An 18,766-nucleotide genomic window follows, 5' to 3' on the forward strand; every position below is an offset into this window, starting at 1 on the left:
GTATGGACTTCGGACCTGGAGGCGATTAAATCCTTCTGCCCTTGAATGTACGAATTACGCTAAAAATGTTCTAGCCGAAGCATCAGGGGAGAGACCAGCCGGCCCCCAGACCATAGCGGCTAATTAAAATTTTAATAAAAAAATATTAGTAGTTTTGCGTTGGGTCGTGTCATTATCGCTTGGTCCGTTACTAGATAGTAAATTAGGTGATTAGAGCCAATTTTTTTTGTCAAACATCGACTAAACAAAAGAGAGTAATACACATTTTAAGAAACGGAACCCCCCTTTGAAAGATCCTGGATCCGCCACTGAATAGGATATAAAGTAGTGCGACTTTTCTATCTTTGAGTAACCTATTCCTGTCTACACAAATCCTTCAAACTGAAATCTAGCAGAGGAAAGTCCCTGAAGAAAAATGAAACTACCGGCCAAATTGTATTAAATAAATACAATATTAAGTAAATCATATAGGAGTGTCTAAATGAAATGGCCGGCAGTTCCATCTATTTTTTAAAATCCAGCTCAATCTATACGATAACACAAACCAAACTTGAAACTCGAGCAAACCTTTTTATGCTTTCAATAATTGTTTATAGCGCTAGCATCATTAAATTTCAAGTAAAAATTCTGGCAAGTAATAATGACTTAAAACAAGGTGAATCGGGAAAGAGAGGAAAGAGAGGGGCTGGGACCGAAAAGAGCAAATATTCCATATGCATGCACAGTTTATACACTCAAGTAATTCCTAATCCTGCACTGAACCTTGAATTTCAGCAACTAACGAAAAAATATTATGCATAGATGTTAATTTCCGACACGTGATTCGCAGCCCCACCCCCAATCAATCACTTTGAATAAATTAGACATTGATTGGTAACTGTCACTTGAATATAAATCAGACTTCACACGGGATCTCTGATGGATCATATGTCTGTAAAGGACTCTTGGGTAGTGCAGTGAAGACTCCTGGGTACTATTGCGCAATTTTGGCATTTGGTATAATAATTGTGCTAATACGCGCTTGATAACAGTCACACAGTAATTCAGATTTATAGTTTATAGTCTTATTGCAATAGCAGGCATGATTTTTTTCGCAGGCTTCATGACACCTCAGTTTTGCATTGACGTCATTTATTTTCCTATTTCTATTACAGATCATCAAGGAGGATCATCTTACAGGATCCGATCAATAAAGGAGAGGGAAATCCTGGATCAGTTTGTTCTAAAATCAGTCTCCAAAACAAAAAGTAATACACACATTCGTCATTCGTGTATGTTTGCATTGATTCTAAGTAAATTGACGTATTTGACACTCAGTATCATAAATCAGTGCTTGATCATCGATGATCGGCGAGCACTGATTAAACAGGTCTCTGAGGGGGAATGCTAGTACCAGTAAAATCGGTCCCCATTCCTTTGGATCCTTGTTTTTGACATATCAATGGTATAGGAGGGTAGGACTTCCTGTATGGCCACAGGAACATGTTTGACCTTTATTTGTTTTGTTCTCTATCAGAAGACACATGATGACTTGGCCGAAGATAAGAAAGGTCTTTTGATGCTTCTTGTATCATCATTAAATGGGATGAAGGGAATAAAAACTGTACTCCATTGTAGTATTCACAATTAACCAAGGAACAAAACATTGCGCAATAAGATTTAATTACAGACAATGGGCTGCATCCCAATTTGGGATGTGCATGGATTCAGCAAGGCCGGAAACTCTGCAACTCTCTGGTTATCTGATACCTCTATTCGAATGAAATGCGATATATTAGAAATCACTAATTCGTAGCTTTCCAAGATAAACAGTGTCTATTTTTGAGGCTTAATCTTAAGACCACAGGCAATAGTTTCATTTGTTTTCTGCATTTTACACGGTCACAATCAACCAAACAAAAACCAGGCAGAGCGATGGATTCGCGAGTTAGTACTGCACGCTTTGTCATTGTTCTAACCATCTTTCTTATCAAAGGTAGGTTGGTTTATTCATAACTTGTCACCTTTCTATCTAGCTTGCTTGATATAGGCTTACACACTAGATGTTCATTGAATCTGTATTTTCCATTGTGTCTGTATTTTCCATTGTAAGATGCACATACAATCACTTTATCGGTCAGCAAAACAGCTCAATATCTTTATAAATGATGTGCAATGAAGGCAGCTGTACGAACATATCTACGTAAGCAATGATTCTTGTCTAAAATAGGATAGGCGATCTACTTTAAGCAGTCATATTCGAACCCTAATCTGGGTATAAATGCGCCTGGGTCCAACTTTAGTTTGGCCCAGAGCTTGGCCCAGAGTTTGTCCAAGATGGCATCATCTCGTCGTCTTCGTCGGTGAAGGAGGGGGAGGGGAGGGTAGAAGAGGGGAGGGGAGGGGAGGGGAGGGAAAGTAATCTATTTCCTGAATCTCATTGTTGAGCCCTAATCTACCTCAGCTTCATTTCTTTTCTTGTTCTTTCAATTAATTCAACAGGCCAAGCGATTGGTTTAGATGGCGTTCACGTATTTGCATCACATGGGTTCCATGAAATACAAGAGTCGATATCAAGCAGGATTGACCCGTTTTCTAATGGTAGGAAATTTAATATTAAAACTGTTTCTCAGGTAGTAAATGTTTTCAAAAAAAACTATTGTCATCGCCAAAGATAATAGACAATAGGCGATAGGCGAAAAGCGATAGGAGATAGGTCATTCCAAGATCCAAGAATAGCTGGATTGACTTGTGTTTCTGCTTCTTATTCTCGTCGAGAACCTTAGTGTTAAGAGTGATTCAATGTTTTTTGTATTCAACGAAACCATTTCCGTCTCGTAATGAAATATCGTCTATCGCCTTTGACGATGACAACGTTTAATGAAATAAGCGTATATCTTCAAAGTTCAAGATAGATATATTGACTTACTTCATATTCTCTTGCTTACATATATCGCACAATAATAATAATAATAATAATAATAATAATAATAATAATAATAATAATGGGGTGCTTCTATAGCGCATTTCACATGGTCTCAATGCGCTTTACATTAATATCAATACTAATATCATTTTCTTTGTCTTCGAATGGTAGAGTTCCTACAAGGTTCATCAAAGATCGCTGACCTCAAAAGCTCTTCAGGAGAACATCTTTCAGAACTGAGTTCTTTGCAGAGAGTGCGTAAACGCAGGGATGTGGTCAGCGGTGGCCTACAAGTGCAGGGTCTCTCGGCCAGTCAGGGCTGTAATGGCATCATATTGGAATGGGATGCATTGTCTCTACCTTACAGGTGCCTATCACCATCAAGTCATATTATTGATGCATAGAGCTTATCGTATACGTTACTTAACTGCATGCATATCAATCGATAAAAACATTACCTTACATTAAACAGCAAGAGTAATTTGTATTGATCAGACATTTATTTTTGTATTCATGGTTTCGGTTCCATAGTTACTTTTGCTATATTTTACGAGCCTAACAAATTTTAAATTTTAAATTTTAATATTTATAAAGCGCAAATTAACACTAAGAATATGATCAAATGCGCTTTATCCAAAATATCTCAAGATTTAAATATCTGAGCGCGGAAAATTGATCACAAATTATTTCAATTCTTTACTATCCTTTGATAATAAAAGAATATTGCCACGTAATCCTCGTAGCACTCTTTAAAACAGATACTGTGAAGTTTTTTGTGGGACAAGATTTAAATTCCACTGGGAAAACTGCTGCACGGTGATTGATTCGCTATTGTCTGAGTCGGAACCATGCATTGAAGCTAGATCAGAATACACCTTTTGTGGCTATTTAAAATGGAATTCCAGGATAACACTAATGTTTTGTTTGTATCTTAAGCGCCAAACTCCAATACGTCAGCTCTGAGTTCAAACATTTCAACGTGTATCGCAGTAACTCATTCTTCAGTGACGTCACGGGTATGGCACCTCATGCGTCTGGAGTAACGGATCCAAGACTTCGTGCAGTCGATAATAGACGTTGGATAGATTTTTATCCACCACCTATGGCGAACTGGTTCTATGCTGTCACGATTGTGGACGGCAAAGGAAGGGAACAGACGAGGGTCGCTGCTAAAAAGGTAATTAATGTTTAACAAAGGGGGTGTATTAACGAATGAACAAATCCACTTGGGGCCGGTCTCTGCAAAACTACTGTGCCAGGAGTTGCGCTAGAAAGCCAGGTTCCAGTAACACATATTATATAAACGTTGTTGTTATGTGCTAAGTGCTTTATCCATAAACACGACGCGTCCACGAGTTTCCCGCCAAACTTCAGAGCATGCGCAAAGCCTCATTATTCCTGAAATAGTTTGCATGTCTTCATTTCGTGATTGAGTTCGTTTGTTCTTGGCAGGTAATATTTGTAGGAGCCATAGAAAAAGAAGGAAAGCCGTTTCTTATGATTCCTTCAGTTCTACGTGGCCGAGCGATGCACCACAGTGTGGCGTTTAACCCCAACAGAAATGAATATCTTGTAGCCTTCGACTGGGACATGAATTATGATGGTACATCAGATCACTTGTATGCTGCTAGACTCGATCAGGCTGGTAAAATCGTCGACAAGAAAGTGCTCAACTTTTCAGCTAGCATTCCAGGTTGGGTTAGCGGTAAGTCGATCTACTAGTACCTTGGGAGAGGGCGTGGGGTAGGGTCGGGAACGTTTATGCCAAAAGCTGGATAACTTGCTTTCTTGTGTTTCAGGTGAGCAAGGCTGGCCAGCGGTTGCATTCAATCCCTCAAGTAATGAATACCTTGTTCTCTTCCATTTTCGTTCAACAAAACATTTTTCGAATAGACACGTTATTCTCGCTCAAAGAATCTTGGCTGCACAAAGTGAAAGAGCTGCTTCACCTTCGGTCACTGCCACGGCTGACGGTGCAGATATCAAAGAACCAAAACTGCTCTACAATCCAAAAACTGGTTAGTATATACCCATCATGTAATATACATCAGTAATAATACACACCTGTGGTATAATGGTTAGTATATACCCATCATGTAATCTACATCAGTATTAATACATTAGTGGTATATTGACCCACCAACTATTTCATTGGTCATTGTGTACAATTTTAAGTGCTAATTTTCTTCGTTGAATATTTCTTTGTCATCGCTGTTTTTTGTCTTCCTCGTGCAGGTGGTTACGTGGCTTCAGTAGTCGTTACCAAACCCAAGAAAGACGTTATTGGACTATTTCTCGATAAAAATGGAAAAGTAGCGAAAGTTGGTCAAGTCTGTAGTTTCCGTTACGATGCATATGAACACAATTTGTTTCATGACTCGAAGCGGGATGAGTTCTACTTTACTTGTACAATAGAAAATAAAGGAACTATTGCAAACCCTCAGGTAAAGTAGATCAGTATTACGACTAAATAAACCCGTATAATAACCACTGCATGTGTCTAGCTATACTTGGCATACCGTACCTTATATTACTGTGTCTAGCTATACCTGGCATATCGTACCTTATAGTACTGTGTCTAGCTATACCTGGCATATCGTACCTTATAGTACTGTGTCTAGCTATACCTGGCATATCGTACCTTATAGTACTGTGTCTAGCTATACCTGGCATATCGTACCTTATAGTACCTTATAGTATGTACCAGTTGTGTATATTCCAGCAGATAATTTTGAAATTTTTGATTTGTTCCTATTGGTAGCTTGAAACACGACCTTTCATGGTTTTGATGACAAAAATGGACGCATTTGGTGTTCATGCGTCAAATACACCTTCTAGTGGGACCAAGACACTGATAGGCTACTCCAACAAACGACACACTAGACACGAAGGATATTACAACCAAAAGACAGACAGGTAATAACAGACATTGCGTGACATACATAGCATTACACGCGCGAAGCTTGGTTATTACAACCAAAAGACATAGAGGTTATTACACTTCCAGTTGTATATTACAGCCGGATAATTTTACGAGTGAAAGCGGCCGTATTTGTTCTAGCGCCGTTCACAGACCGTGTACTATCTAAAAATAGAAAAGGCGCGCTTGTGCTGTGTGCAGTCATAATGCACGTGGGGTTGGCAGAACACAAGAGAAGTCTTAGGAGAAACACGACGCCAATCTCCAAGTGCTTTATAACTTGCACACAGCACAACAAGCAAGTTTTTCATTTCTTTTATGAAATACGAATTAAAGTAACCGTTATTTTGGATAGGAATTACACTTTATGCTCTCATAAAGAACGCGTTCCCAACCAATCAGAACGCGAGATTTATAACAATTATTTTATAGCGTTATGTAATTACACTCGAAAAATGGTCGTAATACACTGGGTGAAGACAGTTATTAGATAGTGTTTATAACTATTATAGATTTAATCTTTTTAATGAATAAAGAATTTTTTGATTCTACGTCCCGTCGGCAGGTTAGTGATGTTCTGGGAAGATCTTAAAAATGGGAAAAACACGTTATCATCATCATCTCTACTCATGACCAGAGCACTTTTCTTGCTGGAAGTCGGCAAGTACGACTGTCATCTTGACCGAGAAGTAAAAACCCCGGTGCTCCTGCCTATGCCGATATCCGGTGGACATTATCTTTTATGGCAAGAAAGAAGCCAGTTATCGTGGAGTATAGGGGGACAGCTCATGAAAGATGGCAACTTCAGGCTAACCAGTGGAATCCAAAAGAACCCTACTGTAGTGTACAATGTCAATAGGGACATGGGGTTTGTGGTTTGGCAAGAAGATGTTGGAAGACAAGTCAAGCTAATAGGAAGACACTTTACTTATTCGTCTTCTCATACATGCTCGTCAGCTTGCCCACCAAATCAAAGATGTGTTCAACAAAATACCTGCGATTCAGGTTAGTTTCATTCACCGGTCCATTAGTAGATGATCAATGGCATCATGTTTCTATCACTATTGATTGACGTCTGACTTAATGTATAACCAGACCGCTGCTCATCCAACAATGGTGGTTGCAGTCACAAGTGCCAGGTCAAGGCCGGTGGTTTGTTGACTCAGTGCATTTGCCCAAAAGACATGGAGCTGGATGCTGACCAGAAAACATGCATTAACAATTGTAAGTTGGTTTTGAATGTCATGCAAACGTCATGCAAACGTCATGCAGGTATATATGGAATGATGATATTTAGTGTTGTTTTGCTATCATTAGTGCCTTGTAGAGGGATGACCCCCATGAAGAATCCGCTGACAAGTCAAGATATGTACTGTGGGAGAGGACCCTTGCATGTTGATTGTCTAGAAGGTTCATACTGCCATATTCATCCTACAGACAAATTCGCCAAGTGTTGCCCAGGTCAGTAAGAATTATCAGTAACTTAATGTGGTTGACTTATATTTATATTATATACGTATACGACACAAAGTAGTACACAATAGGTCTTGTATGTGGCATTGCATGCAATTTACAATGGAAGCAGCACCTCCATCGCCAAGAAGACTGCGTAGTTTTGTTAGCAAAGTATCACAATACAGTACTACAGTAACTTTATTTAAAGAGGGACACGCAATAACCTTTCATATAGTTTTCTAACTTACTGAGCTGAGTATGTGTCAATCTAAAAAAAACATATTTTTTCCAATTGAATGCGATGCAGACCTGTTTCTTTACTTCAACAGACCTTCTTCCAGGGTATGCAATTCTAGTTGCAAGTCAAAATACCATCTGGAAAGCAGTCATCAATGAAAACCAACAAAAAGCTAATGTTAGTAGAATGCCGTTCACACAAGGATTCATGCAGGTTGTTGCTATTGCATATGATCCAAAAGAAAAGCGTATGTACTGGTCTGACGTCATGGGACAGACTATAAAACGAGCATTGATGGACGGAACAGGCGAGGAGACTATTCTAAGGTACTATCATGATTACAGATCTTTATATTAGACATTCTGAGGTCGAGGGAAAACGGGACCTAGCAATACAGTACATTATGGTAGTGTTTTAGGGAACGAAATATAGATGTCATCTTGCAAATACGTCCTCTTAAACACTCGCATAATGCAAACCAAGTCAACCCAGCTTTTCCTTCAACCTCAGAAAGAATAATACAATGCTCCAATACTCCACAAGAAGGATAATCAGAGTGTAATGATGATTCAGGTCCAATGTACACACACCAGATGGATTATATCTTGATACGGTTGACCGTGAACTGTATTGGACCGACGCTGGACAGGAAACAATCGAGAAATCCAAACTTGATGGTTCAGGAAGACGCGTTTTGGTAAATAAAGGGCTTGATCAACCTCGAGCAATAGTACTATACAAAAAGCGAAGGTAATTTATTAAGTGCGCACATCAAACTGAAAGTAATGGACGAAACTTAAATTGAGGGAAAGAGGGGGGAAATGTTACAATAATAGCCCCAAAAGAACAATATAAACAAGCATTTATTTTTTATCGGGAATGGGGAGGGGAGGGGGGGGGGGTGGGTGAGCCGGAGGAATCACTTTAAACTATCATATAAAATCTTTAGCCCCTTTCTTCTATCTGCATAAAATCGTGACCCTCCCCTTGAAATGTGTTGGATTCTTGACCCTCCCCTTTACGTAGTATGAAATATTTGATGACAGCACTTATTGACTGAGTAGAAATTCAATGGCCCTCTCCTGAATGCTCCCTAATTTTATTATAAAGCTGGCGACAACATGGAGCTAATACTATACAATCTAATATCAAGCCCTGAACAATAAATCAACCTTAATAAATATATGGTAATTCTTTACACTTTGTTTGTATTTTGAAGACAAATGTATTGGACTGACTGGGGGAAAATTCCAAAGATTGAAAGAAGTTTGGAAGACGGTACGACTCGAGAAACCATTGTTACTAGAGGTTTAGGCTGGCCCAACGGTCTTGCAATTGACGAAGATCTTAGACAGTTATACTGGGCAGACGCTAAAGTTGACAAGATAGAAACCAGTGACCTGGAGGTACTTATAATGCCACTTAAGCTATCTTTAGTCCATTTATTAAACGCCTATAACTGAAGTAATATATATATATTTATTTCAGGGCAGGAACAGACGTGTGCTAGTGGGAGGCGACAAAGCCAAACATCCATTCTCAATAGGAATTCTCAACAATCGGTGAGCCTGCCACGACTTATTATTAGAAATCTTATCTAAACAAGATACATGCATGTGTTATAAAGCTTAATTTGTGTCTTGCATGAATTTGCTTTAATACTCTTAAAACAAAGCACTGATATATGGAGATGTATCCCCTCCGAGGTGGATAAAGTGCACACCGTCAGCTCCCTGGAAGATCAGCCACGTAACTGAACTAACACTTTACTTTTACCCTTTACAATTTTGTTATCTACATTATTGAAGATTGTTTTGGAGCGACTGGGAAAAGGAGGGCGTTCAGAGTGTGGACAAACAAACGGGAAAAGACTACGCAGAAATATTAAATGGTTTGGAAAACCCCAAAGGAATGTTTCTCTTTATGACAGAGTCGCAACCCCGTAAGTAGCAAGCTGTGTTTGTCAGTACTAGTAAGATAAGACATCTACGTAATTCCAAATTCTTGAATTTAAACTGAAAATGTATCAGAATATTTTAGTTTTGCCTATAGTGACAGAATGCTTACTTCAGTAACTGAAAGCTTTACTTTTAGTTTCTGTTCCTTTTGTTTTCTCTGTAAGTTGTTCCAAAGCAGCTTACTTGACCAATGTGTCTTGGATAAATATGATAATATGCATGTATGTCTTTTTTTATTTTAATAGTCAACACGTGCCCCGACCCAGGTCGTCCAAACAATGGAAACCGATTTCCAGCCCCAGGTCCCACTGGCCGTTATGACGTTGGAGTTTCGTTAATATTCACTTGCAACCCAGGCTACACTTTGATTGGCCCTATAAATCGGCAATGCAAGAGAACAGGCAAATGGAGTAGAAAAGTCACCGAATGTGTTGGTAAATATAATCCTACGCAATCCAACATGATAATATTTAGAGAGATATATCAAGTGGCTGTTAAAAAATAGAAAATATCACTCGGTGCGCAGCAGAGACAGGGGAAGAATTTTATCCAAAAAAAAAAAAAAAAAAAAAAAAAAAAAAAAAAAAGAATAAATAAAATAGATAAAAAATAAAAAATAAAGAATGCTACTTGATTATGAGTCATCATTGTTTTCCTTTACGGTTTTTAACATTTAGATATACAGTCAATGTCATTAACGTTGTCCACCGAAAAGAGACATTAACAAATTTACACATTTACATATTTACACATTTAGACTAAAGTGAGCCTGAACTTTAATTGTAAAATTCAACTCGTGAATCGAAAATCCAGAATGCCCTTACCCTTTAGTGAGGATTTAAGATGGAGAATTGTACTTCAGCGTTTGTTTTATGCCAGAACGTTCGATCGAGGGAACACGTGATATTTCTTTTAGTCTAAATGTGTAAATGTGTAAATGTGTAAATGTGTAAATGTGTAAATGTGTAAATGTGTAAATGTGTAAATGTGTAAATGTGTAAATGTGTAAATGTGTAAATGTGTAAATGTGTAAATGTCTTTTTTCGGTGGACAACGTTAATGACATTGACTGTATACTGTTTCTTTGTTTGTAGCACCTCCATTTCTAACAGCCACGCCAATCAACACAACTGTAGACGAGGGTAAAGCTGCCGTCCTACGATGTTCTTCATCAATAGATAGATCACACCCTATACAGGTCCAATGGTTTAAAAATGGATCCCCATTGGCACCTGACCCAGACATACGTTACCATGTGGCTTTTACTGGTCACCTGATTTTTTCTCTAACACGATACAGTGATCGGGGCCTTTATAAATGTGTTGCTCAAAACAAAGGTGGCAAAGTTAGTGCTACAGCCCACCTTAAAGTGAGAGGGTCTGTCAAACTAAAAGGTAAGTAAAAATGGGAATGGATGTTCTAAAAAAAAAAAAAAAAAAACGAACAACCTTGATATTACGGTCAAGTTTGAAAGGCTTTGCACCATCACGTGACGGCAGCCATGTTAGATGGCAGAAATAATACAATCGTTTTTACATAAGAAAGAATTCAATTCCCAAGAGCAAAGGGATTTTATTGTTCTGCCATCTAATCACAGGCAGCCCAAGCTGTATTATTGGCGCCTACACGTGCTGCAAAGCCTCTATACCTTAATTGGTTTTCTGATTTTTCTTCCCATTCTTCTTCTTATATTAGTAGAATGTGGTCGGCCTGGATTCAACACACGTGCACGTATCATAGGAGGCCGTCGAGCAGATCGAGGTGCTCACCCATGGCAAGTCATGCTGTGGAATAAGTTAGACAAGAGACACTTTTGTGGAGGAACACTCATTACAGATCGATGGCTGGTAACTGCTGCACACTGTGTACATGCCAGTAAGTACAAAGCCGCATGCAAAATTACTACAGTTAGGAGAAAAGGTGGTTTGGGATAATAATAATAATATAATAATATCTTTTTATTCAAACCCATTGCAGTTTAAAAAACTGAAGTACAGGTTGATCATGCGCTTATAAGTCAATCAGTCAAGCATTCAATCAACCAACCAATCAATCAATCAATCGATCGATCAATCAATCAATATATAAATAAATAACTCATTGACATATAATCCAATATAAAGCAAATGCCAATATTGATAGGGTTAACAGCAGAGATATTGGAATTTAACTGTAACAAAGTTTTTAAAACAATCAAGATTAACCATGCATGCTTGATAACAAGCAGCTGTTCTACGGTCCAACGATGCAGGAAGGCCCGATTTAACCAATGGTTCACGATAGGACGAATCTGGAAAAACAATAGCAACTGCGCGTTTGGATTGAATATCATTGACAATGAATTGCATCACTGACATTGAATTCCTAGGGATATTAAATTATAGCACACTAAGATCATCAACAAGCTTAATGCGCGGTTCCCATGACGAACACAAGGTCATTAACCATGACGGCAAACAGGACAGGACTCAATCTTGTACCCTGAGTAATACGACCTCTCAGAGACTTTGATCCCGAGCATACCGATGTAAGGCGCACAATTGGGTTCTGCCTCGCAAAAACACAGCTATCCAACGTAAAAAAGCAGGGATGAGCATAGCCTCCCCACTTTTTCCCATACTATATTTCTCATATTTTCCAATTAAACCCACCCCCCACTTTCCCCCCATATTAGTCTCATATATTTTCCAATCTTAGGTCACCCTCCCCCACAAGGTGCTCCTTGGCATCTGAATTAGAACGCAGTTTACTTGCTTTTTGTTATTGGTTAATCTACATTAATTAATAAATTCAGTTTAATCTTCTTGTCGTCCATGTCTTACAGAACTCTTATTCCCGTCAAATATCAAGATTCGTTTGGGTAAACATGTACGCACCAGAACTGAACGTAATGAACAGTCAATGAATGCAGACATGATCAAAATTCATCCCAACTACAACGCCATGGATCGCACGTATGATTCGGATATTGCTTTAGTCCGAACTTCGAAGAAAGTTATCTTTACCGACTATATTCAGCCTATTTGTCTTCCGACGAAAGAGCAAGACTTTCAGCTCATGAGAGTTAATACTTCAGGAGTGATTAGTGGCTGGGGAAGCAGGAAAGTATTCAGGGATTCAGCTCGTAGGCTATACGAAGCTGGCGTACCAATCGTGAGCACATCTGCATGTAAAGCGTCTCATCCAGCTTACATCATTACACCCAACATGTTCTGTGCTGGGCAGAAAAATAGTTCTCTTGGTGACGCATGCCAAGGAGATTCAGGAGGTCCGTTTTCTGTAAACAGCCCGCTTCCTTCTAAACGAAATGTCAAAAGACACGTACTTCTCGGCGTGATTTCATGGGGAGATGGGTGCGGTCACTATGGAAAATATGGCGTGTACACACGGGTAACGAATTTTGTAGATTGGATTATGAATGAAATAGACTAGTACCAAAAACTAACGATATAATCTAGGCAATAACACGGCTAATAAAGAATGTCACGAGTCTTTTGTAACAAAAGGACAAATAAAAACCAATAGCTTTGCATTGCATTACTTTAACATTACTAGACGACCAATTAGCCATTCCGAGGATGAAGATAAAACTTGGTTGAGTTGGCATTGCAGTGCACTTCAAGGCTGAAAAAAATATTGAGGACGAAATAGAGTGCAAACAATATAACTTAAAAAAGTCTCAAAGTGCTCTTGAATACCAACTCAATCCAGTTGTGGGTCACTTTGCATAAATACAATAGCTTGTTATCCTCCACTGCACTTAGACTATTGTGATACTGTAAACTGATCTTCAAATTCGATGCAAATGAGCCAAACTGTAATGCTTCAGTTTATGGGTCATAAGAAACCAGTGAACAGAATCAGGGGCATAGCTGGGTCTTGTTCATAGGGGTAGAGATAATGTAACAGGTGGGGTGGGGGGCAGAAGAGGGATCCCCTCACTTTGTCCCTGAATAGAATAGATTTCATCTTAATAGTTTTGCAAATCTTGAAACTTCAAGTAATTTAAATTTGTAATTCTTTTATAAAAGAAATAAAGAACTTCACATGACAATGGGTTTCTTTATCGGTTTGACAAGCACAGCTGCTAAAATGCCACCCACAACAATGTTTTCCAATGCATGCGCAGTGGTAATAATAGATTATGGGTGTGTCATGGAATAATGATTATCCATTGACAATCAATCTTTGAAGCCTCGGTTAACTGGCACCTCATCTACTGAAAAGATATCTATTCAATCAAATATTGTTCTTTTACATAGTCTTTTTATTGAGAAACCATACAACACATGCTTCTTTTTCAGTTACAAAAGTTAGAGATTCGTCATTATCAAAATTTTATCCTTTTATTTTTTATTTCTGCAACAATTGCTATTTGCTTGACACACCCTTTTATAAAGTGATTGGTGTTTTTTTCCTTTGCAACAAGGGTTTTGGTGCAAAGAAAAACAAATCATCTTTGATGTTTAGCACTAGAGCGGATGCAATTAAACCGTGAAATAAAATCAAACTAAATACTAACTAATAGTATCTATTTAGTGACTAATGGTCACTATCACTCAACCAGAACATTTATCAAACAAAAGACACAAATGGTCTCTTGTGTATCTGTCTTTGTATGATGAATGTTCTGGTTGAGTGAAAGCAACTATTAGTCACTAAATAGATATAATATTAGTTAGTATTTAGCTTGATTTTTTCACTGTTTAATTGCATCTGCTCTACAATTCACAAAAAAGAGTGAAAAGTTGCAGAATAGTATTTAACTATATGATATCATTCGATATGTTTTGGAATCTAAGAGACAATATTATCTAAATCAATGGTTTATATCCATAGAAGTGAATACATCCTTTCGTAATCTTGTTGATGGCATCAATCCGAAGCAGAGATTTTCAGGATGATGCCTTTTCCGCAGCTATTGCTGTGTGGACAAAAACAATAAAATTATAAGAATAAATAGGATTTAAATGTTGTGAGAAGGGATGCTCATGTAATCCAACTTACTTTTAGCATCAGGAAGAGGGTTCTTTTCCTCTGTTTCAACATGTTTGAGTTTTGATTGGTCAAAAGTCTTAACTTCAGCACGTGTCTCAACTGCCTCAGTCTTAATGTCTGCAATCAAAATGGAATAAAGTGCAATCAAAATGGATTAAGTGATTTTCAGGGTATCCAACTAGGAGAGCAGTATTATATTACATTAATTAAAAAGGTGTAGTTGTCAATCCCATACAAGTTTGAAAATGGTCTAAAAATATCCTTTTGCTGGGCTTAGTAACTAAAGAGATTGAATCTAATTTAGTAGAATAGTTTGAATTTTGAAACAAGCTTGGCATATTGTGAACTGTTTCAATAAAGCAAAAGTAGGAGAAAAAGTAAGAAAACAGCAAAGGATTTGCCATCTGTTTTCAAAAGAAAAAAAAGAGATCAACCCCCTCTGGTTGTTTATTGATAATGGAGGTTCACTGTTGAAAATAATCCCGTGAGAGTTAATCAAGGGGCTTACTGCAAAGTTTTTTGCATCTAAGATGGAGGACAGTAATAGATAACAATTTTAATTTCAACTCCTTACCATCCTTAGAGGGAATAACGTTTTTCTCAGTAGTTTGAACATGTTTTAGTTTACTTTGGTCAAATGATGCCACCTCAGATCTGTCAGGAAGAGTTTCTGGCATCATTTCTTGGCGAAGAGCTGCAGAATAAACAATCATTCAGAATCATTAGATTAAGAGAAAAATGAATATTGATCATTTACATTTCTCAGTTTGTTCCTCCAGCCTGTAATCAAGGCAATGTATGCGACTCCCTCCAGCCTGTAATGAAGGCAATGTATGCGATTTCATTCCGTCCAAAAAAAAAAACTATAGCTCAATCCAGTCTCCTCAACTTGAAATCAGGCAATGAAAAAAAGTTAAACTTACTTCCTGCTGAGGGTAAAGGGTTTTTCTCCAAAGTTTCCACATGCTTCAGTTTTGAATGATCAAAGCTTTTGACTTCAGCCCTTGAATCGATAGCTTCCTCATTGATATCTGATAATTAAAAAGAAAAATGAATAAATAAATAAATAAATAAATAAATAAATAGAAAAAACCAGTCAAAAGCACTCAAGATAATAATTATTCATGACATTGGTTATCTATTTCAAACTTTGCTTCATGCGACTAGGTGGTGGAATATTAAATAGATAAATGTAATAAATAATTTAGCCACTTGTATCTAAGAAACATGACCCATCATGTAAGTGTATCATGTCTTATGTCCACACCTATTTGTCAAGGGGTGTTATTGACAACCAGACCAGTTAGCACCTACCATTCTTAGAAGGAAGAACAACTTTTTCTTGTGTAGTAACATGCTTTAGTTTTGATTGGTCAAATCCTGCAACCTCTGAACGATCTGGTTTCTTTGCAGGCATCATTTCTGCTCTTAGCACTAAAAGTGAATTTTAATGAATGAATAAAAAGAAAAATAAACCTTTATATATTTTTGATGCAGTTGTCTACTTACTTTGTGGAGTAGGAAGAGGATTTTTCTCTTCGGTCTCAACATGTTTGAGCTTGGAATGGTCAAAAGACTTTACTTCAGCTCTTGAATCCACGGCTTCCTCCTTGATTACTGCATTGATCAGCATATTGAAAAAGAATTAATGTGCATATCGCAGATAAGTATGCTGTTGTTACTTCCTCTAATATTACCTTCTTTTGATGGCATAACAACTTTCTCTTGTGTTTCGACATGCTTCAGTTTGGTGGAATCAAACTGGGTAACTCCAGACATGTCAGGCTTAACATCAGGCATCATTTCTGCACGGATATCTAGATAAAAACATGCAGTACCATCGTGGTTACGTAGAATCAAATATATGGTATCCTCTTAAGCATAGATTATCGAGACATTAATTCCCAGTTATGCAAAATATCAGGAACAGGAAATATAGTTATCAAACTCATTTCCATTCAAGAGGAAAACACAATGTGTAGTTCCAGAAATCATCCATACCCACCCCACAGAGGAATTTGGAGTTTCCGAAGAGTAGGGGGTCAGAGAAATAATGAAAATTACAGAGTTTGTATGGAAGAAAATTGGAATTTCTGGGGGGTAGGGGGGTGTATTAAAAAATTCCTCTGTGAGAGGGTATGGATAATTTTTGGAACTATGCAATAGAAATCATGGCTTAGGAGGAGTTTGTGAATACAGAATTGACCTGATTATGCATGAATTTTAACTTGGATTTTTTTCTGCTAAGTAATATATACGATATGAGTGGGCAATCTTTGTAGGCTTTACAACACTTGCCTACAGCTCATGTTTGTAAATGCCCATACAGATCCGCCACTCATATTGTATGTGTTACTTTAATAATACGGTTTGTTATCTAGGACAATCTATTAAGGCTCACTCCAACTTAACATTTCCACAAGGAAATAAACTTGTCTTAAATTTACACATGCATGAAGGGGGAGGAGCACAATAATAAGGAATCCTATACAAGTAGATAAATGTCACTATCCACCTTTTTATTGAAAAATTAGTATTAAAAATTATTAATATTATTTGAAATAAAAAATTATTAATTATTTGAGACAAAAAATTATAATAAAATGTATTAAATTTACATGAAAGATTAAACGACATACACAACCTAATATAAATTATGCAAGTTGAAATGCTCAAATGAATAAAAAGGGTAAAAGCTTTGTATTGTGATATTAATAGCAGTGTTTTATGGAAAGTGAGTGTACGTATGAAAACCATTGAACATGCAGTTTTACATGTAGTAACTAGCATCAGTAAGGATGGACGACGTAGTGCGAATACAATCATTTCCGATTGCGTAGTGCGAATACAAATCGAACTCTAACAAAACATAATCAAACTAACTACATTATTTTTATGCTTTTTAAACCAAAGAAAGTTTAAAGCCATCGATAACTGGTGTAATGTATAAATATTGATATTTCGTCATGGCGTTCGAATACAAGCCAAGGTGCAGCACGATGTTTTGGTAAAAAAATCCCTTTTTGAAAGGACCGTATTAAAAAAAGTTACGTTCAACTTACTTTGAACATCGGGCAGCGGGTTTTTCACTTCTGTTTCGACATGCTTAAGTTTGCCTTTCTGGAAAACCTCGACTTCTGAGAAAGGTGCAGTACGTTTTTCATCCTTGATGGCTGAAAACAGAAAGAAAGTTGACACGCGTGACTCAGCTCGCCATGCCCAAAGAATATAATGAAGCAAAAGATAAAAGAACGCCATAACCTTTGTCGTAATAGTTTCTATTCGGCGAACAATCAAGTAGATAGCATTAAAATTTTATAAAATGTGGTTAACAATTCATTTTAGGCCGCTATTACTTACTGTCAGAGGTAGGAAGGGGATTCTTTTCCTGTAGATCGACATGCTTCAACTTAGAAGCGTCAAAATTTTTCACCTCTGATCGGTCAGGAAACTCATCAGGTTGAAGCTCTTGCTTGATCGCTTTTATTTAAAGCAAATAATTCGTTATGGCATGATAAGAACATGTGCTTCGATAACTGAGGGCACATTATTATTCAAGATGGCTCCAGTGTAGTTCTAGTTTTCAATTTCAAGTTAACAAAGTCGCTACACGAAAACCTAAACATTTTGAAAATAGACCAAAAAACATCGAAGAAAATTAATATCATACCTCAAGACAACTAGAGTGAGATTCAAACCCTTACTGAAAGGTTTTAAAAGTTTGTGCAAGAAGTTTCGTGATGATTTTGAGTGTACTCTCTTCCATCCCCCAACCCTAAAACTTCAAGGCCACAAAACTTACTTTCATCAGATGGCAAAGTATTTTTTTCATTCGTTACTACATGCTTCAGCTTTCCTGCATCGAACTTGCTAACTTCAGAAACATCAGGCTTAATTTCTGCCATTTCAAAATTCTTTTCGCCGTAAGAGTCCAAATTATATCCTTGTGATGGGTGAAACCAAATACGAATGATCCAAGAAGTTTTCGTATGACTTGCAAACCCGCCCCCAAAAAAGGTTGGGTTTGAACCATATAAGGAAAGGTCTCCTGACAAGAATTTGAAATATACCACCTTTTATTTATTCTATGAAAGGAATATAACGTAGTTAAACACCTTTCACTTTAGATAGCTACTAAGGAATTGAATAACCGCGAAAAAGTGAGGAAATTAAAACGTGCTTCTTACGGCATCCTTACGCAAAGGTGTCATTAGATGTTTTATCAGAATATTTTAGGGTTTAAGTCGTCAAGGGTGTGACGTGACGTGACGTGACGTTCTATTTTTGAAGCG

At 37.5% G+C, this 18,766-nt stretch overlaps 2 protein-coding genes across 3 annotated transcripts; one reads left to right on the plus strand and one right to left on the minus strand.

The window, feature by feature from the left end:
- The first annotated feature begins 1,651 nt into the window (after nucleotides 1-1,651).
- Nucleotides 1,652-13,006, plus strand: LOC116298966 (uncharacterized). 2 transcript variants are annotated; one of them, XM_031707560.2, is made up of 20 exons: nucleotides 1,652-1,975; nucleotides 2,482-2,580; nucleotides 3,077-3,272; nucleotides 3,842-4,082; nucleotides 4,358-4,610; nucleotides 4,705-4,923; nucleotides 5,141-5,349; nucleotides 5,667-5,821; nucleotides 6,391-6,830; nucleotides 6,921-7,049; nucleotides 7,143-7,286; nucleotides 7,610-7,844; nucleotides 8,092-8,268; nucleotides 8,738-8,924; nucleotides 9,007-9,080; nucleotides 9,327-9,460; nucleotides 9,722-9,910; nucleotides 10,571-10,870; nucleotides 11,175-11,351; nucleotides 12,301-13,006. In XM_031707560.2, the coding sequence occupies exons 1-20, from the start codon at nucleotides 1,915-1,917 to the stop codon at nucleotides 12,906-12,908; spliced, it is 4,227 nt and encodes a 1,408-aa protein (XP_031563420.2). In that variant the 5' UTR covers nucleotides 1,652-1,914; the 3' UTR covers nucleotides 12,909-13,006. The 2 variants fall into 2 exon arrangements, with proteins under 2 accessions (XP_031563420.2, XP_031563419.2); XM_031707559.2 differs by having other exon boundaries at nucleotides 1,672-1,975; nucleotides 11,172-11,351.
- A 465-nt stretch (nucleotides 13,007-13,471) lies between these two features.
- Nucleotides 13,472-18,452, minus strand: LOC116298974 (uncharacterized). Its single transcript, XM_031707577.2, has 10 exons — nucleotides 18,277-18,452; nucleotides 17,835-17,954; nucleotides 17,537-17,647; nucleotides 16,172-16,291; nucleotides 15,984-16,091; nucleotides 15,789-15,908; nucleotides 15,398-15,505; nucleotides 15,049-15,168; nucleotides 14,484-14,591; nucleotides 13,472-14,400 (listed from the first exon to the last, which is right to left on the minus strand). Exons 1-10 carry the CDS (start codon nucleotides 18,377-18,379, stop codon nucleotides 14,372-14,374), a joined length of 1,047 nt encoding a protein of 348 aa, XP_031563437.2. The 5' UTR covers nucleotides 18,380-18,452; the 3' UTR covers nucleotides 13,472-14,371.
- Nucleotides 18,453-18,766: the final 314 nt, after the last annotated feature.

This window comes from Actinia tenebrosa, unplaced genomic scaffold, assembly GCF_029948245.1.
Source record: "Actinia tenebrosa isolate PJP-AT-01 unplaced genomic scaffold, QUT_ActTen_1.0 PGA_scaffold4__44_contigs__length_22323623, whole genome shotgun sequence".
Taxonomy (NCBI): Eukaryota; Metazoa; Cnidaria; class Anthozoa; order Actiniaria; family Actiniidae; genus Actinia; species Actinia tenebrosa.

What these genes read in the sequence shown, in the direction of transcription:
- LOC116298966 (XM_031707559.2), top strand. Translation starts at nt 1,915, where the DNA reads ATGGATTCGCGAGTTAGTACTGCACGCTTTGTCATTGTTCTAACCATC. An exon ending in GATTGACCCGTTTTCTAATG is followed by an intron (nt 2,581 to 3,076) that starts GTAGGAAATTTA and finishes TTCGAATGGTAG; the next exon opens with AGTTCCTACAAGGTTCATCA. An exon ending in TGCACACTGTGTACATGCCA is followed by an intron (nt 11,352 to 12,300) that starts GTAAGTACAAAG and finishes CATGTCTTACAG; the next exon opens with AACTCTTATTCCCGTCAAAT.
- LOC116298974 (XM_031707577.2), bottom strand. Translation starts at nt 18,379, where the DNA reads ATGGCAGAAATTAAGCCTGATGTTTCTGAAGTTAGCAAGTTCGATGCA. An exon ending in CCCGCTGCCCGATGTTCAAA is followed by an intron (nt 16,292 to 17,536) that starts GTAAGTTGAACG and finishes GTTTTTATCTAG; the next exon opens with ATATCCGTGCAGAAATGATG. An exon ending in TCCTCTTCCTACTCCACAAA is followed by an intron (nt 15,909 to 15,983) that starts GTAAGTAGACAA and finishes ATTCACTTTTAG; the next exon opens with TGCTAAGAGCAGAAATGATG.